This window comes from Balaenoptera physalus, assembly GCF_965194825.1.
Source record: "Balaenoptera physalus genome assembly, chromosome: 1".
NCBI classification, from domain to species: domain Eukaryota; kingdom Metazoa; phylum Chordata; class Mammalia; order Artiodactyla; family Balaenopteridae; genus Balaenoptera; species Balaenoptera physalus.
The window spans coordinates 117978098-117999440 of NC_138882.1; the positions used below are offsets into that span (position 1 = coordinate 117978098).

Below are 21343 nucleotides of genomic sequence, written 5' to 3' on the forward strand. Positions count from 1 at the left end.
AAACCAAGAAGGGGAGGGAGGGAGAGAGAGAGCGAGAGAGAGATCAGTCTTTTATAGCCTAGTCATGGAAGTAAAACCTCACAACTTTCACCATATTTTTAGAAGAAATTCACTAGATTCAGCCCACTGTCAGAGGGAAGAGGATTGCACAAGGGTGTGAATAACAGGAAGGGGAGTAGTGTAATGAAGCTAGGATCATTGGGAGCCATGTCAGAGGCTGTCTACCAGTTTCCCTGTGGGAGGAGGGAGTTGAAATTGCAAGGTTCTGTGACTGAGCTTCTGGGAGTATTTGTAAAAATCTATTCTTTTACTGACATGAAAGCACAAGAACATATCTACTTTTGGAAAAGTATTTAATGTAGATACTAATTAGATACTTTTTATCTAATTAGATACTAATACTAAGAGTATCTAATTAGATACTAAAAGTATCTAATGTAGATGTGTAATTTGGTCACTTCTCTTTATGTATTTGGTTTTCCAATAAATATTTTTAAAGTGAACACTGTGGAGTGACATCAACATCAGGGCAGAGACAGATGCTTTCTTTGTCTCCCCCCTACAACGTACAACCATTAAACATCCACAATTCAGCATAGATACCTCTGCCCAACACACCAGGAAACTGAAGAATTCCATAAACCTGTACATCTAAAGGTGGGTGAACTGTAACACACAGAGGATGCAGAACAGGGGAAACAGTGGAGGCAGTGCCTGCAGTACTTGTCCCCCCAGCTGCAGCAGTTGAGCTGGCAGCCACAGGGAACCCAGGAGCAGCAAGGGAAGTGGCACACACGACTCTGACCTCCTGGCCATAGCAATGCTTGTGGCGACAGATATCTGGGCAGCAGCAGTGGTGGGACCTGTGACACCATCCCTCCAGCTACAGAGGCACCCACAACTCCAGCCCGCCCATCCATCACCACCCACAGCAGCGTTGCCAGCGAACCCCGCAACCCTGGATACGGCAGAAGTGCCCATGATCCCAGCTCCTCCTCCCCCTTCTCCTCCCACAGCAGAGGTGGAGCCTGTGACTCAGGAGATCTTGGATGCGGTGGAAGCACCTGCCATTTTGGTGCCCCGGACGGCGACGCCAGCGACACAAGCAGTAGCAAGGCCCAGCAACCCTAGAGACACAAGCAGGGACAAGAAGGCACCAAACTACACCTCTGACAGAGGCAGTGGAGGGTGGAAAGTGCCAACTCTCTAATATAACCAACCAGAGGCACGCAGGTAAGAGAAATCAAAAACCTGTGCTATAGCGCCACCTACTGGAAAACAAAAGACAGGCTCTTATTTCTAAATTCTAACCTGTTGAATCATTAGAATCAAGTAAAACACACACACACACACACACACACACACACACACACACACACAGAGAGAGAAAGCTTTATATAAAGAAAGGTGTTCGCTACTTCAAATGCACCAGCAGAGGAACAAACAACTCATCACAGCATGAAGAACAACAGTAACACTGTATCACAAAAAGAAAGTGACAATTCATCAGAACCTCAGAAAGGCAGTACAATGAGCTCAGGAATAAATGAACAGAAGAAATACTTTGCTAAAGGGATTGAAACTCTAAGAAAAAGTCAAATAGAAATTCTGGAGCTGAAGGGCTCAATAAATAAGATGAAGAATGCATTAGAACGTGTTGAAAATAGAACAGACCACATGGTAGAGAGAATTAGTCAGTTTGAAGATAGAAATCTAGAAATAATACAGGCAGAAGAGGAAAGAGAATTACGATCTTTAAAAAATGAGGAAATTCTATGAGAACTATCTGACTCTTTTAGGAAGGGCAACATTAGGATAATGGGTTTCCTAGAAGGAGAAGAGCAGATGAAGGGAGCAGAGAATTTATTTAAAGAAATAATAGCTGAGAATTTCCCAAGCCTGGGGAAGGAACTTGATATTCAAGTCCATGAAGATAAGAAAGAGGACACCTAGTTACTTCAATGCAAAAAGACCTTCTCCAAAATACATTATATTAAAACTGTCAAAAGTCAATGGCAAAGAAAGAATTGTAAGGCAGCCAGAGAAAAAAAGATTTTAACGTACAAAGGAATCCCCAGTAGGCTCTCAGCCGGTTGTTCAGAATAAACTCTATGGACCAGAAGAGAGTGGAATGACATTCTCAAAATACTGAAAGGTAAAAACTATCAGCCAAGAATACTCTATCCAGCAAAGTTTTTTCATATAAATAGAATCCTAAAATTTGTATAGAATTTCAAAAAGGCCTGAATAGTCAAAGCAATCTTGTGAAAGAAGAACAAAACTGAAGCCATGCATCTAGCTTTTAAACTATATTACAAAGCTATAATAATCAAAATAGTATGGTACTGGCATAAAAACAGACACATAGATCAACAGAACAGAATTGAGAGCCTACAGATAAACCCACACATATATGATCAATTATTTTACAGCAAAGGAGCAAAGAAGATGCAACAGGGAAAGAATAGTCTCTTCAATAAGTAGTGTTGGGAACACTAGACAGCCACATGTAAAAGAAAGAAACTGGATCACTATCTTTCACCACACACAAAAATAAACTCAAAATGGATTAAAGCCTTGAATGTTAAGACCTGAAACCAAAAAACTCCTAAAACAAAACATAGGGATAATCTCCTTGACATTGGTCTTGGCAAAGAGTTTTTAAAATTTAACACCATAAGCAAAGGCAACAAAAGCAAAAATAAACAAATGTAACTACATCAAATGAAAAATCTTCTGCACAGCAAAGGAAACCATCAACAAAATGAAAAAGCAAGCTACCGAATGGGAGAAAATATTTGCAGATCATCTACCTGATGAAGTTAATATCCAAAATATATAAGAACTCATACAACTCAGTAGGAAATAAATATCTGATTAAATTTGGGCAGAGGACCTGAATAAACATTTTTCCAAAAAGGACATAAAAAGGGTCAACAAGTAACTGAAATAAATGTTCAACATCACTAATTATTAAGGAAATGCAAATCAAAACCACAATGAGATATCACCTCACACCTGTCAGAAAGGCTATTATCCAAAAGACAATAAATAACAAGTGTTGATAAGGATGTGGAGAAAGCAAACACTTATGCACTGTTGGTGGGAATATAGATTTCGTACAGCCACCATGGAAAACAGTATGGAGGTTCCTCAAAAATAAATAATAAATCTACCACATGACCCAGCAATTCCAGTTTTGGGTATATCTCTGAAGAATATGAAAACACTGCCTTGAAGAGATATATTCACTTCCATGTTCATTGCAAGATTATTCACAATGGCCAAGATGTGTAAACAACCTAATTATCCATCAATGGATGAGTAGATAAAGAAAATGTGGTATGTATATATGATAGAATATTACTCAACCATAAAAAAGAAGGAAATATTGCCATTTGTGACAACATGGTTGGACTTGAAAGGTATTATGCTAAGTGAAATAAGTCAGACAGAAAGAGAAATACTATATGATCTTACTTATATGTGGAATCTTAAAAAATAACAATAAACTGAACTCATAGAACAGATGGGTGGTTGCCAGAGATGAGGGGAGGGAGGGTGGAATGTGTTAAGGTGGTCAAAAAGTACAAACTTCCAGTTATAAATAAATCCTGGGATATAATGAACAGCATGGTGACTACAGTTAAGAATACTTTACTGTATATTTGAAAGTTGCTAAAAGAGTATATCTTAAAAGTTCTCATCATAAGAAAAAAATGTAACTGTGTGGTCACAGATGTTAACTAAGTTTTTTGTAGTAATCATTTTGCAATATATACATATGTCAAATCATTGTGTTGCATACCTAAAAGTAATACAATGTTATACGTCAGTTATATCTCAGTAATAATAATAAAAAGACATATCTATTATTAATATCTTGGGTGGTTGAAAGATTTAAGTTACAAAGCTCTGAAAAACAATGTGCCAACGCTACCAGACAATAGTTGAAAATAAGGAAGACAACCAAATAAATATTTGCATGTTTGGGAGGAGTGGGTTTGAGGGAGGCAAAGGAGGCTGTAGGTTGCATTCATCTAGAACAAAATCTCCTCATAGGGATTATGATGCTTCTTGATTGTTGGTTCCTCGCTTCTCTTTGAACACTGCAGCGTGCAGTAGGTATTCAAAGTGTTCGCTTTGAATGTTTGCCTGACTGATGAAAGATGCAGTTATAAAAATCTGTTGACCATTTAATGACTGATTTTTTTTAAGTTCTTTAAAATTGTTTAGCATCTAGTTTGTCTATTGAGGAAGTGAATTTTTCTTCATTGAAATTATACAGCAGTTTATTCTGTGTGTCAAACTCAAGTTTTCTCCGAAAAAAATTCTATCAGAATTCCTACATATTTAGCAAGAGATGACCTGAATTGCATAGGAAGGCTGGTTTCTTAAAATCAAACAAGCGGGGACTTTCCTGGCGGTCCAGTGGTTAAGACTCTGCGCTTCCACTGGGGGGGGGGGCAAAGGTTGGATCCCCATTGGGGAACTAAGATCCCACATGCCGCGTGGTGCAGCCAAGCAAAAACAAAAACAAAAAACAAGCAAAAATGGTATATTCACATAATGTAAACATACCTTGGGGTTATAGTCACTGTTACTGTAGACTTATTATGGTTTCCCACAGCCCCGAGGACAGTTTGGAGTAGAAAAAAATGCAAATGATTTCAAATTTCTCTTCCATGTACAATTTGGCTTGTGGTTTGGCTTGTGGTTTCCGTTTGGCTTGTGGTTTCAGTTTCCTGCAGCGACATTTCAAAAACCCTTTCCACTTTCAGGTTTTGTTTCATACTCTAATCCTCCGCCCTCTGGCAGAGTGGAGGGGAAAGAAAAGAAATCCCCAGGACTGGATAAGAAAAAAGTATATCAGAATCCAACACAGCTAACCTGAGGGACGGATTTAGAACTCTTACCAATTTCTCATTGAAGCACCTTTCTTACCAGCTCTAAAAGATCTCTGCTACTGATTTCACCGTTAAGGTAAGTCTGGGGCAAGGGTGGAAAGGGTCAGGATGTCTTAAAAAGTCTGTTCATGATACAGTGCAGCCGAGCTCGACGTAGACTATCACCTCTTATTAAAGGTAAATTGTGGTGCTGTCAGACAGGCAGCAGATTTCATTAAGTGCCAGTTCCGCTGAATTAGACACGAGCATGTGTGGGGACTGAGAGTTTGAAATGTCTTCATACTGCTTTTCTTCCTTTGCCACCTTATGATCTATGGGGATCATAATTGCCACTTAAGTCACCTTTGATAAAACCTGATAAAGATCCTTCAAACTGCAGCCTTAACTTTTGAAGAACTATGACTGTACTATTTTCATGAGAAAGAGCATTGAACGAAATGTAATGTAAATGGCTTGCTTACCTTGTTAAGGACAAAAAAAAGAAAGAAAAAAGTTGAAACCCAGAATGAACAATGAAGAAGTTTCATGAAAATGGCTATATATTTTAGTCATAGCCCTGCACTTTTTTGAAGATGAATGTCTTCCTTTGGAAAGAACCCTGAATGAATTAGTCTTGATTGATTGACACCCACTCATTCCTTAAGGCCTTTTGTGTCGGACTTTGTTTCTTCTCCTCTAATAATTCTACTATTACGAATCACTTTTTGTTTTTTATGTATTTTTCATTATTGTTCTGTTTTGTTTTGGCTGCACCGCACGGCACTTGGGACCTTTAGTCCAGGGACTGAACCCCTGCTCTCTGCAGTGGAAGCGTGAAGCCTTAACCACTGGGCCTCCAGGGAAGCCCCAACGAATCACTTAACACTGTCTGGAAATTTTGTTTACTCCTGGAAACTTTCTCCTCCTTTGAATTTCTTATCACAGCACATACTTCATGCATCTCCTTCTTGCTTGATTTCCATTTTTCTCCTTAAGAAGAGCTTTTTCCTTTTCCTACCAACTCAAACCAAAAACAACACAAAGCAAAGTGAAGGCAAACAACATAAAAGTAACACAAAACCCATCTAGAATTGTATGACTGAAAACAGAGATGTCTTCTTCTAGAAACTCCATTAGGAGTCCTTCCGAGCCTTTTCTCCTATATTTCTCAGCATTTTCCTTCTTTACACATTTTTTTCCTTTCCTACAGTTCTCTCTCTCTTTTGTAAGCTAGCAGTTATACTGATGTATATAAATAGTTATTTATTTACTTTCTTTTTCTGAAGATAGGCTTAGAGTGTTAAGTGAAATGCCAGTGTCACACAGAGAGCCAGGTGGAGGTCTGAGATTAGAAATCAGATTTGCCCTATTTCAAAGTCAAAATGTATATTTGTATTTCTGTGTGTTTTGATGCATTCTTGCATTGTTTTTATTTACCAAAGAGTATGGGGCTCTAACAGAGTTAGGGAGAAGAATGCAACTCAGAGCACACATCATAGGCTGAGTTATGATAGAGCAATAGTTATGCATGGGGCTCAAACACATTGAATCTGCAGAGATGTTTTGGAGATTGGGCTGTCCTAAAAACATTAAAGATGTTACCCGGGTAACATCTGGGGACAATGTATAAAATACTTTCATTAATATAGATACACAGCGCTAAATGTTATTCATTAGGAGGTCTGAAAATTCAGACAAACTAGCTTCCTTTCCCATTAGTGACCTCATTCCAAAGCACAAGAGCTTGTAGGTTCCCAAAAATCTGCAAATAGATTTAGATTGTGTATCTTCTGTCTTTCTAGCTAACTGTTATAGATCATCACTGCCAGGTCCCCATATCTTTCTAACCTAAAAATGATTATGACCCCTGCTATATACAAATCAGATAACAGAACTCAACAAGCATAAGGTGCCAATACTGCATTGGAAGTGGATTAGAGTAAAAAGAAACTTTGCATTTGGGAATGTAAAATTATGTGGGATCCCCTCTTTTTGGATGTGGCTTGGACTGAACATTTCCTGGCTCCCATGCCCTGACGTGATGACATTTGCAATGGATATATTACTGTTGCCAAGCAGTTTCTCTTTTTATTTATCTGTCATCTGGATAATCTCTGGGGCATTGGCTATGAAGAAAGGGGGAGAATGGGTCTTTATAACTTTTTAAAAGGTAGCAAGGGAATCCAGACCTTTGCATTGTAAGATTTCAGTTTTTTAAAAGAGGCAAGCAGATGGTGGATTTTTAGCTTCTGTTGAAAATAATCACTTCTAAAATGGAAGAAAATTGTTCTTTATGATGGCAGAAAAGCAAGCATTTGTTTTAATCTCAGATAGCTTAAACATGTTTTATTGGGGACTCTTTAGGTTACAGAAATTGATGCCCATAAATTAGAAAATAACTGGTTAAGTATTATTTTAGAAAGTATTTTCACTCACTTTCTCATTCATAAAATGAACACTCATTAAAGTTTTGACTGAAGAACACACACTAATAGCTACATAAAAAATTCTTTAAAAGTAAAGCTTTAAGAAGTAAACAACTGTTATTTGTTAGATAATGCTACATAATGACCTGGCAGGATTTAGTATAATACGCTTTGACTGGACATAGCCCTAAATTAGAGAAAAGCAAGCTGATACGGTGTAAAAGCAAGAAGTGTCATGTAACAAATAGTGGTCATAAAGATTCAATCTGGGGATTCAAAGAGGTAAAAACTAAGAAATATAAGCAAGCCAAAACCAGTGCGGAAGCGTCAGACTCAAAATAGCAGTAAATTAGTCTCAGAAAATGGTTTTCCATAAGGCCACCAAATATTTAAGAACCAGTGGGGTAGCCTATAGTAGAACTCTGAAGGGCCTAGGACATATTTTACTATGACCCTCTTTGCTCTTTTGTCTTTTTTAAATTTCTTCAGAAACTTAGGCCATGCTGCAGAGTAGTATGCCTGCAGGTTGAGGAAGAAAAATGATTTTTCTCTGTTTAAAGTCTAGAAATTCCAGTCTATCCCATCTCTTCCCTTGCAGATCAGGTGACCCCCCTGAACATGGCCCCAGTGGTTCACATGCCAGAACCCTTGTGCCTCATTGAGAACATTAATGGGCGACTGTTGGTTAATCCGAAAGCTCTGAAGATCCTGTCTGCCATTCAGCAGCCCGTTGTGGTGGTGGCTATCGTGGGCCTCTACCGCACCGGCAAATCCTACCTGATGAACAAGCTGGCTGGGAAGAACAAGGGTGAGTGGCACCAGCAAAGCCCAGCTGAGTCCCTTCTGCCCACCCACACTCCCAGCGTGCAGGAACGTGATGCGAGGAGAGGAAGTTAGAGATGCGGAGGAATATTGAAAGCTAATGTTTGGGCCGCAGCTAGTTAATTATCTTCTGGGAGATAAAGGGTTGAGTTCTGTTTCTGACATATCACCTCTTTTTTTCTTAGAAAAATCATACTATTTTCCAATTATAAGGGTAAGACATCATTAAAATACTTCTACATATGTAATTACAAATGATTAAAATTTTAATAGCATAATATTCTTGCAAAAAAATCCATCAAATTTCCAGCCTACAGTACTTGGTATTCTTATATTCTCATCCCTCTATTGTAATTCAGATCAATACTGGGTTATACTTTCTGCCATATCTTCATCTTGCTTTCCTTAAACGGTAACTCAGTTGTCAAGAAAGTCTCCAATTTCCAGATCCCCTCCTCAATTACAGCCTCTCCACTCCCCCTTGCAGGTTTCTCTGTTGGATCCACGGTGCAGTCTCACACCAAGGGCATCTGGATGTGGTGTGTGCCTCACCCTGAGAAGCCAAACCACATCCTGGTTCTTCTTGACACGGAGGGACTTGGAGACGTAGAGAAGGCAAGGAACAAGGATTCCTTTTTAATCAACCTCCTCATCCCTGAACATTCTTTACACAGGGAGATTTTTTTTTTGTACTTCCGCTTGACCAGGGTATACCTTTTTTTCCCCTCTCTATTTTTAATAGTCAAAGTTTGGAAACCTGAAGTGAGAAAAATATATGTATAAGCCAGAATCATAATTGGGAGGCTGTGCAAACGTGGAGCTAGGCACTTAACCGAACTGCAGAAAGGCGGTACAAACAAAATCACTGTCACGAGTCTGATCCTGTAGAGGATAGAGATATGCAGTAAGCTTCAGGGCAGCGGGACTTGAGTCCAAATCAGGATCCTGGCACTAGGAGCTCTCAGACTCTGACAAGCAAGAATGTCTCCTCAAATCTTCTATTTCCCCTTTGGTCTCATCCATTTTATCACTTGCACAAGAGTAACATGGGATTTTTTCACTTCTACGCTGGTAAGTGTCTAACAACCAGCCCACTGGGGAAAAAAAGCCTTGCTTTGTAGTACTTGCCAGTTTTCCAAGTACTCCCATCACAGCTCACTCCAAGCTACTAAAGTAAAGTCACTAAACTCAGGGCTCAGGAAAGATGTACACAGCCAGCTCTTGTGAGCTGGCTCGAGCACAAAACTGGATCTTTCCCTTGAGCTCTCGTTTTTGTTTGTTTGTTTGTTTGTTTTTTAAGTTTTTTTAAAAAATTTATTTATTTATTTATTTTTGGCTGTGTTGGGTCTTCATTTCTGTGCCAGGGCTTTCTCTAGTTGCGGCAAGCGGGGGCCACTCTTCATCGCGGTGCACAGGCCTCTCACTATCGTGGCCTCTCTTGTTGCGGAGCACAGGCTCCAGACGTACAGGCTCCGTAGTTGTGGCTCATGGGCCTAGTTGCTCCGCGGCATGTGGGATCCTCCCAGAACAGGACTCGAACCCGTGTCCCCTGCATTAGCAGGCAGATTCTCAACCACTGCGCCACCAGGGAAGCCCGAGCTCTTGTTTTTTATGTCTTCATTTTGCCTTTAATTTACCACAATTCAAAATAGTTAACTCATTTTTTCTTTAGTTTCCTCACCTGTAACATGGAGACAGTAGTTAAAAACTTATCTCAACAGTACCAGGAATCAAAACATGTTTCTGCTCCAGTCCTGCTGACCAGTGCAGAATTATCTCTGATCCATTTTACATTTTAAACATCATCTGAAACCTCAACAAGGGGAAAAAATATGACAGTACTCTGTAGAGAAGAGGCTCTGGGGCTCAGGCTGATAAGGACTTTACCTTTCTCATCCCTACCAGATTAGATAATCGTGCGGAGAACTGTAAGAAATGGCCTCCATGTACAGGGACTGTATATCTTTGTATTTTAGCATCTTCTATGTACAGATCCCAACACGAAGAAGGTGCCCTGGAGCCCAAGGTTGGGGGTATCCAGTCTAGATTACATGTTCTAAAAGAGGAAGAGAACCATTTAAAGGTTTGCATTGAATACACTGAACTCTGAAGGTTCTCCTCTGCAGGGCTTCTGATCCATTTGTGCAGCAGAGAAATACCAAGTCAGTTCAGAGAACTGCCTTATTACCTGTGCAGTTTATTCACATCCTTCACCCCCAGTAGGCTCCTGAATATGTATCCCTAATACATCTCTACTCTTTGAGCAATTCTGGTGCTGAAGCTTAGCTGTATGCTGTCACTTGTCCCATCTCTCTCTCTAAAACAAAAAAAAAAAAGAAAAACGTATCTCACAGTGTTGTTTTGAGTATTAGATCAGATCAGTAATGTGAACTGTCCTGTGTATAAAAGCTACTCAATAAAATAGATGCATGTATTATGTATACAGACCAACTTTGTTTTACACAATTGAAAATCTTCATTTTAAGCACTCTGGTTACCTTCACGAACTTTGACTATCCATTTTTCAAACACCTAACCAGTTATAAGAGGGACTGATAAGTTAACAAAATATGGTTTTGTATAAAATTATCAATGCTAATGACAGAACTATTCAAAGCTCATATGTTTCTCACAACCATTTCTGTTTGTCTTGTCTAACATTTGTAAGTCAAGGGTCTATTTTTAATAACTGCTCATATGGGAATGCCATGAGACATGACTGAAATTTGTTCTGACTTCTAGGGTGACAAGAAGAGTGACACCCAGATATTTGTACTGGCACTACTACTGAGTAGTACCTTTGTATATAATACTATGAACACAATTGACCAGAGGGCTATCGACCTCTTGCAGTATCCTTTTGTTGTCCAGGATGGCACCAAAGCCAGAGAGAACTGCTTTATTCACCAGCTATGTTCATGAGTCCTTGTGTATCAAACACAAAAATGAAAACATTGTAAACATTAAAAGGACAAGACAACACTCAGAATGGGAGAAAATATTTACAAATGAAGCAACTGACAAAGGATTAATCTCCAAAATATACAGGCAGCTCATGCAGCTCAATATCAAAAAACAAACAACCCAATCCAAAAATGGGCAGAAGACCTAAATAGACATTTCTACAAAGAAGATATACAGATTGCCATCAAACACATGAAAGGATGCTCAACATCACTAATCATTAGAGAAATGCAAATCAAAACTACAATGAAGTATCACCTCACACAGGTCAGAATGGCCATCATCAAAAAATCTAGAAACAATAAATGCTGGAGAGGGTGTGGAGAAAAGGGAACCCTCTTGCACTGTCGGTGGGAATGTAAATTGATACAGCCGCTATGGAGAACAGTATGGAGGTTCCTTAAAAAACTAAAAATAGAACTACCATATGACTCAGCAATCCCACTACTGGGCATATATCCTGAGAAAACCATAATTCAAAGAGTCATGTACCACAGTGTTCATTGCAGCTCTATTTACAATAGCCAGGACATGGAAGCAACCTAAGTGTCCATTGACAGATGAATGGATAAAGAAGATGTGGCACATATATACAATGGAATATTACTTAGCCATTAAAAGAAATGAAATTGAGTTATTTGTAGTGAGGTGGATGGACCTAGAGTCTGTCATACAGTGTCATACAGAGTGTCATACAGAGTGAAGTCAGAAAGAGGAAAACAAATACCATATGCTAACACACATATATGGAACCTAAAAAAAAAAAAAAGGTTGTGAAGAACCTAGGGGCAGGACAGAAATAAAGACGCAGACATGGAGAGTAGACGTGAGGACATGGGGAGGGGGAAGGGTGGGCTGGGATGAGGTGAGAGAGTGGCATGGACATATATACACTACCAAGTGTAGAATGGATGGCTGGTGGGAAGCAGCTGCATAGCACAGGGAGATCAGCTCGGTGCTTTGTGACCACCTAGAGTGGTGGGATAGGGAGGGTGGGAGGGAGATGCAAGAGGGAGGGGATATGGGGATTTATGTATACGTATGGCTGATTAACTTTGTTATACAGCAGAAACTAATGCACCATTGTAGAGCAATTCTACTCCAGTGAAGATGTTGGGAAAAAAATGGGGCAAGATAAAGAGTCCTTATATTTACTGATGAAATGAGGATTGGTTATAACCCAAAGGGAATATAAAAGTATAGGAGGGCATGGAAGTAAATATGGTTTAGACGCAGTTCTATTTCCAACAGTTTTCCTTAATTGCATCTCAGCTATGTGACAGAACTGTCAAATCTGCTCAGAACAGTTACGTCACCTGATCTTGATGGGGTAGACAATGCAGCTGACTTTGTGAGTGTCTGTCCAGACTTAGTGTGGACTGTGAGAGATTTCTACCTTGACCTGGAAGCAAATGGGCGACTCATCACAGCAGATGAGTACCTGGAGAATTCACTGAGGCCAAAGCAGGGTAACAGGGACTTCAGTTTTGGAAAGAGGGAGAAAAGTAGCACAAGAAATTATCTCTTGTGTGTTGCTGGTTAAAGTTATAGTTTCCTATATTTACTCACCTGACTAAATTATCACATAAATAATTAATACTATTGATTTAAAGTGAACTAATACATTCAATATTAAATTGTATTACTCCCCTGTTCTTGGAGAAAATTACTTTTCCATTTTCCTTTCCCTGATTGATCACGTTTTAAGTTTTTGCTTAGGGTTTGTGAAAATGTAGTGAAATAAATAACAGTAGGTAGAAAGCACATTTATTTGTGGGAAAGAGATTAAAATGAAAGTTAACCCTATACTAAATAATCTTATTTTTCCTTCCTCAGGCACCGATCAACATCTTCAAAATTTTAATTTGCCCCGTCTGTGTATACAGAAATTCTTTCCAATAAAGGAATGCTTTATTTTTGACTTGCCCACTCATCGGAAGAAGCTTGCCCAGCTTGAGACACTGCATAATGATGACCTGGATCCTGAATTTGTACAACAAGTGGCAGATTTCTGTTCCTACATCTTCAGCCATTCCAAGACTAAAACTGTTTCAGGAGGCATCAAGGTCAATGGATCTCGTGAGTACCTCTTCAAGGATTTTCCTTCAATCCAAAATAGAGAATGAGAGCACTGTTGTAATTTTCTCCTTCCACTGTTGAAAATACATAATCAGCTACTACCTAGAAAACCATATGTATCATATTTATTAAATTCAGGTGAGCACCAAAAATATTTCTAGGCTTTTTTAGCAATGCCTGCAAAGTAAGATAAATTAGGAATATAACCTGATGAAAAGGTCAGGTTAAAAAAGTTCTACCTATAAGTGGTCCACTGTTGAACTAGACTAACCCACATGGGTTGGCAGCATTTGTTCTACCAATATTATGGATACTTATTATGCCTTTGATAGGCAGAAGATGAAAAAAACACATACATTCTCTGTATAAATAGAATGTGCTTGATACAAGCATTAAACAAGCAGATGCCCAAGTTGTCTAGAACCCTTAAAGAAATCTAAGCAGACTTCTTGGTCCAGTTGTTCCTAAATACTCTATGTCTTGGAACTTTGTCAATTATTGCTACGCTCTAAAGGGAAGTTGAGTGCAAACAAAAATAGCTAAGGACAAGGAAGACAAACAGCAATGTTCCAACAAAGAGTAAGTTGACCTGGTCTAATTTGCCTACTTTGTGATTTTTCCAATGAGGGTAACACTCATACCAGCTTTACATGTTGAAGTGGAGGAGAAAACGGAATTCTGAAGGAAACAGAAACCTGAGGAAGAGAGAAAGAATGGGAAGTATAAAGAGGCAAAAGGTCTATAGTATTCTAATCAAATGAATACACACAATTTTATATAACCATTTCCTCATTTCTCAATGAGAAAATGATGAAATGTGGATCATCACATAGATCTTGAACTTTCCTCTTTGAACACTTTCTTTTCTCAAAGAATTAAAGATCTGTCTTCTTGGTCACATAATTTCCCAAAGGAACTTATTTGGGCCACTTGAACACTGAGCAGGAGGCTGAATATGCTAAATTAACATTCTCAGAATTACTCAGTTCAGAGCATGTCCTTTTTCTCTGCAAATAATTCAAGCATCTCTTCCTCCTGTGAAGATCTAGAGAGCCTGGTACTGACCTATGTCAATGCCATCAACAGTGGGGATCTGCCCTGCATGGAGAACGAAGTCCTGGCCTTGGCCCAGATTAAGAACTTGGCAGCACTGCAAAAGGCCATTGCCCACTATGACCAACAGATGGGCCAGAAGGTGCAGCTGCCCACGGAAACCCTCCAGGAGCTGCTGGATCTGCACAGGGCCAGTGAGAAAGGGGCTATGGAAGTCTTCATGAAGAATTCTTTCAAGGATATAGACCAAGGGTTCCAGGAAAAATTAGAGGTAATTAAGTTTTACTGCTGTAGTTCATGGGGCTTAGGGGCAATATAGGCAAGGTATTGCTATGAGGCAAAATGAGGACTTAATTAAGAAAAACAATTCTTACTAGACTGAGAGACAATGACTATCACTTATGTGACCAAGATATCACTATTATTCTGAAAACAAACAAACAAAAAACCAAACAAATAAACATGTAACTACTCTGGACCCTATAGATTCTGAAACTTTCACATGCAGACAACTCAACTTACTATGTTACACCCATGGACTAATTTTTTTTAAGTAATCTTATCCCTTAAAAAAATGTATTCATAAAGTACTAATTAACTTTTCTTTTTTATTAATCAAGCATACAGAATTGCCAAATGGATCTACTAAAATATAATGTCCCTAGGTTTAATAGCACCCACTCATCCATTCTACCTCATTGGGAATCCCAGCCCAGTATAATACTGGGGTGGTTGTAAAACAGTAGGTTACATTTAAAATTAGGGCATGAGGCTAGAGATCTGCAGTCTGAAGATCCTATCTAAAGCAGAAAAAGCAAAAGAATGGGGTTCCAGGAGATTTCAAAAACAAAAGTAAAGTCATTTTTCTACATTGTATCATCCTTGGAACTTTTCTAGGTTTGGTGGGGAGGATATAGTATTACTTGTAGTCCTTGAATTTACAGAAAAAATACAGAGATTCTTTTTGTAAACCATTTCTAAAAGTACTGAAGTGTTGCTAACACCTTCTCCATGGACCTTTTTCCTTTCGAAGACCCTGCTAGAAACCAAACAGAATGACTTTTGTAAACGGAATTTGGAGGCATCACTGAATCGCTGTTCAGCTTTACTTCAGGATATTTTTTGTCCTCTAGAAGAAGATGTGAAGCAAGGGATTTATTCAAAACCTGGGGGGCATCGTCTCTTCCTTCAGAAGAGAGAAGAGCTGAAGGCAAAGTACTATCAGGAGCCCAGGAAAGGAATACAGGTATCCCTAGTTTTATGCATTAATTATGGGGAATTGCTAGGGGTCTTCTTTTTTCGGACAGGAAGAATGAGAGCTGTGGTATTAAACTGAACTATCACCATAGTCACCAGACTTTTATCACAACCTTCAACACTCATTGCAACACAGGGACTTTTTTGGTTACACAGTACAGAATCCCAATAATCGAACTAACTTAAGAAAATAATTCACTGGCTCACATAAACTAAAGGCAAATGTTTAAATTTAGTTGTAAGTGTAGATATGTTCAAGAGTTTAACATAATCAATTGATTACATGTAACAATGTAATCAATTTTCCCCTTTCCTTTTTCTTTCCAATCTCAACTCCAGCTTTCTGTTCTGTTTTCCTCACCATTCGCGTCATTCTCAGGCAGGCTCACTCCACACAGCAGCAAAGATGACACCAACAGTTCGCAGCTTAACTAGTCCTTTGTGCCCTCAGTCTCACGGGAGAGAAAGCATCTTTCCCACCATCCATATCAGTCTTTAAAACACCCAAGCTGCAGTATTTTCCCGCCTGTACCCAAATCTTTTGCATCAAGTGGCCCTGGGTACTCTGATAGGCCAGCCTGGAGCTTGTGCCCACCCCTTGACAGAAAAGCCTTGACTGATAGTTTCACCAAGTACAGACTGAGCACTTCCAGGGAGGAAAAGATACTGGGAAGAAAAAGAAATAAAGAGGTTTATAACATTTCTAATCATTTCCTAGCTCTAACTGCATTTTTGGGGTTCCCAGGCTGAGGAAGCTCTGCAGAAATATTTACAGTCCAAGGAGTTTGAGTGTGTTACCATTTGGCAGACAGACCTGATTCTCACCGCAAGGGAAGAGGAGATGGAAGGTGAGAAGAAAATGGGAAAAAAAGATGCAAGACAGAAATTCTATACATTTTAAATTAATTTGGCCTTGTTCACCTGGGATCATTAAACAAGAGCAAGAACGGCAAAGATGTGCCATTCTTAGCTCCTCAGTCTATATCTGAATAGGGCATATACCGTCAGCTACAATATGATTGCCTGGAGGGGAAATATGACCCCAGGGAATTTTCTCTATGAAGTAGCAGCAATAACAAATGAGTGGGAGGCAGAAGGAAGGGTACTTTAATCCTAGAGAAGTTTGCCATTTTCTTCCTTTTCAGAGGCACGTGCGAAAGCAGAGTTTATGAAGGCTGAAAAACAAAGGTTGGGGGCAATTCTAATGCAGCACCAGCAAATGATGGAGCAGAGGGAGAGACTCCATCGGGAACAAGTGAGACAAATGGAGATAAACAGAGTGTACCAGCAGGCACTGCAACAGAGGGCCCAAGAACGTCGGCTCAAGGTACTCATATCAATTATTTCATTTCTGGATTTTAATCATATTCCCCTCTCTGTATTGATGAGAACATGAAGCACTGACAATGTGGGAGAGGCAGCATAATATTGTGGCTCAGGGCCAGGACTCTGGAATCAGACAGCCTGGGTAAGAAAACCAGCTCCACTTCTTACTACATATATTGTTCGGAGATGGTTATAATACCTATTTTATAGGGCTATTTTGATATTTAAATGAGTCAATATTTGTGTTTAGAATGACGCTTGGCACAGCATAAGCATTATTAATTTGTTAAGCAAAATCCAAGGATATTTCTAACCCAGGGTAATTAGTCTTTTTTGTTATCTTGTTAATTGCTCTAGCTAGTCTTTTCCACTGGTCATAGATTACCTTGCTAAATTAATTTCATATTACTGTGTTTATGCCCCTGTCCTTTCCTTAATTGTCACTGGTTCTGAAAGCCTTTAACTTGTTTCATCCAGTCCTCTACTATTATTATCACTCAATTAACAATAGTTCTTATTTACCAAGCACTGTACAAAGAACTTTACACACATTCTCTAATCTAATCTGTTCACTGTGAATCAGAACCATTATGTCCTTATTTTTCTGATTAGAAAAATTAGGTTCCAAAGAGATAACTAAATGCCAATATCATACATCCTAGCAAGTTATCAAAACAGCCTTCCCAGTGAGTGAGATCTACAATGCTTTCGTTTCTACAGACCTAGTCTGAAATTCTTATGTGAGCACGCTTATGAGACAAAGGACACCTTCTTCCTCCTCCAGGGTGGCTGATCTATCTGTAGGTCCTTGTTTTCCAGACACTGCTCCAAGACAATTTTGAGATTACAGACCTGCACTGAAGGACAGTATTTTCAACCTGGTGTTTCTGATCTCCCCACACTGTCCTTCTACTTTTACCCCATAACTGTGGAGACATGAAACAAATTCCCTTATCTAAGGCTCAGACTCCTCACCTGATTGTGGATATCACCTAGACACCTAGTTGTTGTATCAATCTCTCCTTGTAATACTAGATCTGACATTCCTCTGTATATACATGAGAATTGAAGTCAAAACATGACTCAGATTCCCTAAAGGCAAAGGGGGAAGGGGCCTTAGGATATAATTCTTGGAACACCAATAGTTCAGGGATTGAGAGATGATGATGTTTCTGCAGCTAGAGAAAGAGACATGGGAGAAGAATTACACAAGTAGGAAACCAAGAGTGAGACGTAAAATGGACATGAACAGAAAGGAGGAATCAGGGTCTGTCTTTTGTTACCGATTGATTAAAATAACTAAGGGAAAGTCAATGATTTGGGCTCCTCCCCTCCCCCCCTCCCCCCACAGTGATCTGGACACTACTTTTTGCTAAGCTCTTTGGTTTTATGTATCACTCTTTAGGAGGAGGCTGAAAAGCTCAAGGAGAGATTCCAAGCTGAGAGCAGAAAACTTCAGGATGAGATCCAGCATCTCCAGAGGAATGACTCAGCAGATGATACATGTATCTTACTCTAAAGAACTAAACACTAGAAATTCATTTTCTGGTTCACTTTCACTGAAGACACAAAGGAACAAGAAACTATAGAACTTGAGACAATCACCATTTAAATAAACTTCATAATAATTATATTGAGCTTTTGTATTGAGTTATAAAGTTATGATGCTCATAATTGGTAAAATGTGCATTTCACTAATTTCAATAGTTTAAATGTTGTTTGCTTCCTTAAAGAGATTATTACTTGTATTATAAGGGACATATTATCATTGCCTCTATTGGCAGTGATATTGGGCAGGATCTATCAAGGGAAACTTTCTCTTGTACACCAATACCACCCCTCTAATTTTCCATATTTGTCTCAGTGGGGATTGGAAGAGACCTGGGAGGGTGTTTCTACAATAAACTAAGTCACATGGAATCTTCCCAGTGACTTTGACTCAGGTGGGCATCACTCCTGCCAAGTGGTTTTGTGCTGGATGCCATCAGGGAGAGGCACTGATGATAAAACACACGCAAAAAACTAACCTAGCTTCTTAGTGGAGACGTGTATGGTTCCCAACTGGGTGGGAACTGCAGTTCCCAACTGCTCAGTCTATGGGCAATTATATGACTCCTTGTCATGGTCAGTAGACAGTCTGCTTAGACTCTTCTAAGCTGTAAGCAAATAACATCATAATGAAACAGAGGTGCTCTAGAAGATGGAAGGAACTACCAGCATGGAAATTGTGTCATAGGCTGAAGAGCTAAAGAAGCCTAACCTTCCTGTTATCCTCACCAAGGGCATAACTTAAATAGGACATTGTATATTATGAAGCAATTTATATTGGACTTGGTAATTGTGTATCACATCTTTATAATCCTTTAAGTCTGTAAATAAATGGTATAAGGCAGGGGTTCCCAATGCCTGGGTCATGGACAAGTACCAGTCCGTGGCCTGTTAGGAACCAGGTCGCACAGCAGGAGGTGAGCAGCCTGCAAGCGAGCGAAGCTTCATCTGTATTTACAGCCGCTCCCCATCGCTCGTGTTACCGCCTGAGCTCCGCTTCCTGTCAGATCAGCTGCGGCATTAGATTCTCATAGGACCGTGAACCCTACTGTGAACCTCCCATGTGAGGGATCTAGGTTGCGCGCTCCTTGTGAGAATCTAATGCCTGATAATCTGAGGGGGAGCTGAGGCGGTGATGCTAGCGCTGGGGAGCAGCTGCAAATACAGATTATCATTAGCAGAGAGGTCTGACTGCACAGAGACCATAATAAATCAGTTGCCTGCAGACTCATATCAAAACCCTATCAGTGGGCTTCCCTGCTGGCGCAGTGGTTGAGAGTCTGCCTGCCAATGCAGGGGACACGGGTTCGAGCCCTGGTCTGGGAAGATCCCACATGCCGTGGAGCAACTAGGCCCGTGAGCCACAATTACTGAGCCTGCGCGTCTGGAGCCTGTGCTCCGCAACAAGAGAGGCCGCGATAGTGAGAGGCCTGCGCACCGTGATAAAGAGTGGCCCCCGCTCGCCGCAACTAGAGAAAGCCCTCGCACAGAAACGAAGACCCAACACAGCCATAAATAATAAGAAAAAATAAAATTAAAAAAATAAAATAAATTTAAAAAACAAAAAAAACCCTACCAGTGAGTGGCAAGAGAAAACAAGCTCAGGGGTCCCACTGATTCTGCTTTATGGTGAGTTGTATAATTATTTCGCTATATATTACAGTGTAATAATAATAGAAATAAAGTGAACAATAAATGTAATGCGTTTGAATCATCCAGAAACCATCCCCCCCTCCCCCAGTCCATGGAAAAATTGTCTTCCATGAAACCTGTCCCTGATGCCAAAAAGGTTGGGGACTGCTGGTATAAGGTATGCAAGATAATGTTCCAAAAGGTCTGATGGGACTTATTTAATTTTATGCTTGCTTATAGTACTAAAATTAAATGATTTTAATTCTTTGCAATCATATACGAAAGCCTACTGATTTTTATTAAAAACTATGGATTCTATAAATATAGCTGTGTATATATATTTTAACTGCAAATAACCGTAAAATTTTTTTAAATAACTCTACTACTTTGGTTTTTTTCCCCTCCCAATAGTTAAAAGTCTATAGGGACTTCTGAAATTCCCTAAAAATATTGAGAACATTTTTTGAGAATTATTTTAATATTGGAAACAAAACACATTTTCTTATACCTTTCTATTTGCTTTTTGTTTCTTTGTTTAATAAATCTCTAGTGAAATAGGTTTTAAAAATTATAGAAACATTATACAAAACTCTATTTTGTTTTCCTTAAATTGCTTACTTATTTATATAAGGCGTTTCCCAATTGGATTACATTATAGGAGCTTGAAATTTTTTAGTTGCTCAAAATATGATTTACTGTTTAAAGAAGAAAAGCACATATTTTAACATCTGTCTTTTTTCCTGTTCTTTGCAGAGTTTTATTATGCTGAATTTCCCATAATCAGATAGGGTCTTGTGCTGTTCAGCTGTATTTCTGGACTTGAACTGAACATCCGAAGGTACCAAAGACCATAACATATTTGGCTGAGCATTTACCTAATAATACTTTATAACCGCCTTTGCAAGCTGTACAATTAATAAAGGAAAAAAAATACATCTTAATACCCAAGGAATTGTCATGGTTGAAAAGAACAATATCTTCAAAATAAATATTGATTTCATTACTACCTCTCTTAGAGAGCTTTTTAAAAATTGCAGCTAAGCAAAATTAAGTCACTTATCTAAGATTCCAAGCTTGGTACTGTTAGCTTAGACTATATTACAAAGTGTCTGATTTCTAGTATAATACTTTTTAATTATATTTTCAGGAAAAGAAAAAGGCTTCCTCCTTTCTCTTAGAACTTACAGAGGCACATGTTGCTTTCATCAGTGGTCCACAAATATTCTTACCTACCACCTTTCGTTGGATGCATAATTAGGAGTGAAATGCGCAAGCTATTGGCTACTTATGTTCAATTTCAGTAGTTGATTCGAAATACTTTTCCAAAATACTGAAAATCATCCTTAAAAT

At 39.1% G+C, this 21343-nt stretch overlaps 1 protein-coding gene across 2 annotated transcripts; it reads left to right on the forward strand.

Moving 5' to 3' along the window:
• The first annotated feature begins 977 nt into the window (after nt 1-977).
• GBP5 (guanylate binding protein 5) lies at nt 978-20371 on the forward strand. Of its 2 annotated transcripts, XM_082477645.1 has the most exons (12): nt 978-1233; nt 4782-4983; nt 7911-8120; nt 8622-8749; nt 10877-10986; nt 12371-12567; nt 12935-13177; nt 14221-14501; nt 15264-15476; nt 16233-16335; nt 16633-16814; nt 18219-20371. In XM_082477645.1, the coding sequence occupies exons 3-12, from the start codon at nt 7931-7933 to the stop codon at nt 18330-18332; spliced, it is 1761 nt and encodes a 586-aa protein (XP_082333771.1). In that variant the 5' UTR covers nt 978-1233; nt 4782-4983; nt 7911-7930; the 3' UTR covers nt 18333-20371. The 2 variants fall into 2 exon arrangements, with proteins under 2 accessions (XP_082333771.1, XP_082333770.1); XM_082477644.1 differs by lacking the exons at nt 978-1233; nt 4782-4983; nt 7911-8120; nt 8622-8749 and adding an exon at nt 8934-9205.
• Nucleotides 20372-21343: the final 972 nt, after the last annotated feature.

Coding starts and splice junctions, on each gene's coding strand:
- GBP5 (XM_082477645.1), top strand. CDS start 7,931: ATGGCCCCAGTGGTTCACATGCCAGAACCCTTGTGCCTCATTGAGAAC. Junction 12,568..12,934: donor TTCACTGAGGCCAAAGCAGG/GTAACAGGGACT, acceptor TTCCTTCCTCAG/GCACCGATCAACATCTTCAA. Junction 16,336..16,632: donor AAGGGAAGAGGAGATGGAAG/GTGAGAAGAAAA, acceptor CTTCCTTTTCAG/AGGCACGTGCGAAAGCAGAG.